The sequence below is a fragment of the Palaemon carinicauda genome, chromosome 11, assembly GCF_036898095.1.
Source record: "Palaemon carinicauda isolate YSFRI2023 chromosome 11, ASM3689809v2, whole genome shotgun sequence".
NCBI classification, from domain to species: Eukaryota; Metazoa; Arthropoda; class Malacostraca; order Decapoda; family Palaemonidae; genus Palaemon; species Palaemon carinicauda.
Genome location: NC_090735.1, coordinates 83,075,787 through 83,079,198, shown reverse-complemented (window position 1 = coordinate 83,079,198; position 3,412 = coordinate 83,075,787). Strand labels below are relative to the sequence as shown.

General features: G+C 36.9%; 1 protein-coding gene across 1 annotated transcript; it reads left to right on the top strand.

Moving 5' to 3' along the window:
* Positions 1 to 531: 531 nt before the first annotated feature.
* Positions 532 to 1,296, top strand: LOC137649349 (52 kDa repressor of the inhibitor of the protein kinase-like). The gene has a single exon (XM_068382331.1). It carries the CDS (start codon positions 532 to 534, stop codon positions 1,294 to 1,296), a length of 765 nt encoding a protein of 254 aa, XP_068238432.1.
* The last annotated feature ends 2,116 nt before the right edge of the window (positions 1,297 to 3,412 follow it).

The following is a 3,412-nucleotide window of genomic DNA, read 5'->3' as shown; positions in this document are numbered from 1 at the left end:
GGAAGCTATTGCAGATGCAATTCTTAAATCTCTAACTGATAATGGTTACACTTATCAAAACCTGAGAGGCCAGGGGTACGACGGTTCCTCTGCCATGTCATCCTCTCGAACTGGAGTAAATGGGAGGATAAGGCAGGTTGCACCTTATGCAATATACTCTCACTGCCAAAGTCATCTGCTGAACCTCAGCATTGCATCCTCATGTAAATTACCCGCTGTGCAGAATATGATAGGGTCTCTGAATGGAGTGTTCCTGTTCTTTTCAAATTCTCCCAAACGCCAGTCATTGATTGAAAAAGTTCTGGAACAGTCAGATGATTACAAGGGGAATAAGAAAAAAATTTCAGCCTATGTAAGACCCAGTGGGTTGAAAGACATTATTGTTTCAACAACTTCCATGAACTATACATACCTACAGTAACGACCCTGGAAGTAATATTCAGCCCACATGAGTTTACTGATATCATAGGAAATGAAGATTGGAGTTGGGACTCTGATACAAGAACCAAGGCCCGTGGCCTTTTCTCAACAATGAAGAACTTTGAGTTTATTATTGCATTTTATGCAACAAAACAAACCCTGTATGCAATACGCCCAATTGCAGTGAAACTCCAAAGGAGTGATTTGGACTGCTATGAGGCATATAATATGGTTGATTCAACCATTAGAGAGATTAAAGATTTGAGAGACAGTCTAGATACCAAGTTTTCTCAGTGGTTTGCTGAATCCTCAAAGCTCACGGAAGCTGTTGGGGGATCAGTGGCAAGACCACATACAGCTCAACGTCAGATCCCTCGTGGTAATGCCCCTGCACAAACCACTGAAGAGTACTTTCGTATAAATCTAGCAGCCCCACTTGTGGATCATCTCCTGAGTGAAATGGATACTCGTTTTAATCATGAGTCCAGGACTGCTTCTACGCTGTTTGAGGTAATTCCAAAGTTAATCCTGGAAAATCATGATCTCGGGAATCTAGCAGAGAAACTCTTGTATTGGGAGAATGGCCTTCCTTCTCCCCTGTCGCTGACTGATGAGTTAAACCATTGGAAAAATCGTTTTTCTATAGTAGACCAGTTGCCGACAAATCTTATAGAATGTATAAGGCTGTGCAATCCAGACATTTACCCCAACATCTATGAAGTACCTGCCATTGGCTGTGTGTCACTAGTTGGCAGTTCAACAGCAGAAAGATCGTTTTCAGCATTAAGACATGTAAAAATCTACCTCAGGAATAGAATGAGTGTTGAGAGGTTGACTGGGCTGTCTGATGCATATACACCACAACGTAGAAGTTGATGTAAAAGCCATCATTGGAATGTTTATCAATGAAAATAGCAGAAGGTTGTTTACTAAGAACATCTTGATGGACTAGATTATTTTGGTTCAAGTATATCGCAAAAAATGAAAAACTCTTATCTCACACACACACATCATCACTCTTAGTCTATAAAAATTAAGCTATCAAATTAAATGCCAGGAATTATTTTTTTTTTATTATAGTTTATTTACCAGTATGTGTCTTTCAACAAAATCTTAGTTTCTTGGGTCAATTCTATTTGTACTCTGTATTACTATGACATTGTCAGTGAATGATTTATCCATGAATTGTATAAAATGGTGTTTTCTTGTGTGGTTCATTGCGTAAGAAAAGTGTGTTATTTAAAATATTCTGTATTTTCAATTTTATGATGTTTGAGATATCAATTAGGTGCCAGGAATTGTTTTTTAATTATAGTTTTTTTACCGGTGTTGTAAAAAAGTCTCGAGTTTCTTACCTCAGATCTATTTACATTTTCATAACCACAATTTATATTTTGATGAATAAAGTAATGGTATAAATTACAATCAGTGGTTTATGGTTCTTCTCTAATAATATTGTCTATTCCATTAATTTTTGAGCAAATTTGTAAAGTGCCTTTTTAAGTGATTACAGGTGCCCTTTTTTCCCTAACTCCCTCTCACTGAAAAGTCTGGATCCGTCCTTGTATTGTCCCTCTTAAGGAAGATCCTTCACTGTGCCCTGTGGAAGGCCTTAAAGCTTACCTATCAAAGTGTGTAGCTTTTAAAGGAGAAACAACAGGATCTAATCTATCTCTAAAACAACTGAGGTCCTAACTCACCTGTTTTATCAGAAGGGCAGATCCGGATAGTATGCTATTGGCTCATGATCCTAAGAAAGTAGCCTCTTCGTTAACATTCTCCCAGTATATGTCCTTAGAAGGTTTTCAAGCCTTTACTGGATGAAATCTTCAAGAGTGTTTTTCAAACTGTACTTGCAACAATTGCAGGAGATTAAACACTTTATTGTCGCAGCTGGTATTTTGATTAAACCAGCTTCTTAATGTTGTGTATTGACTCCTATGGACTGTATAATACGGGACTATTACAGTGAAATAGTACGGGTTGAATGTTCAAATTTGCATTGTATTATAAACTATGTTTATTTTGAAGAGTCAAAAGGTGACCTTATTTTTACCATACAGAATGGTATTACTATACTATTCAGTGTGATGTTACTGGGCTAAACAATTCTTGGTTTTTAACCACTAAATGTAAATATTATTTCCATTCCTGTACATTTCCTTACTTTTGGAAATAATAAAATATTGTATGTCTTTTTGCGTTACCTTTATAATGGACCTAATATTTATAAATAGAAAAAAGTATACCTCAATTATTTAGCACTCCTATTACAGACTAATTTTTAGTCTATATGTGTTCGTAGTGATATTGAATATGTTATCTTCATCACGAAGATAACATATTCTGATACGGGTTGCAGAAACTTTCATAGTCCACTTATAGAGTTGAATTGTTGTCCCAAACAGTTGTATGCGGAAGTGTAAAGCAAACCCTCATTAGATACACTAATTATAGAACAATTTTAAAATCTACAATTTGTGAGGTTAGAACAAGAAGTAATTACATGGTTAAATGCAAATATGACACAACTCGGAATTTTTTAATTCTCTGGTACACTTCCATCAGGACGACATGGCTTGAGCTCAGGAAAGGGATTTTGGCATAGAAAAAAAATCTATTTTGGATGAGATAGCCATGTTGTCTTGGTCCCGCCCATTACTTTTTATCCCCTGCCACATTCTTAGTGTGTGTGGCCATGTTTCTTTTGATGGCTGCTGCTGGAATGGCAAACCAGCGTATGGGTTTACAGTAACACACTGTTATCGGAGTTGTAATAGCTCTCCCACATATCCAAGCCTATCCTATATCCTGCTAGACAAGATAAACTCTATTCGGGGAAGGATAGCTGTGGTTGTTTTAAAACACGACCCTGCTACATACACAATATCTTTCAGGATTTTTGTTCCAGGGGTAGTAACCCCGTGATGCCTCTACAGATAAAATTCTCTGGTATATCCCAAGTAGAAAGCTGCCTAGAGGAATTTTCATC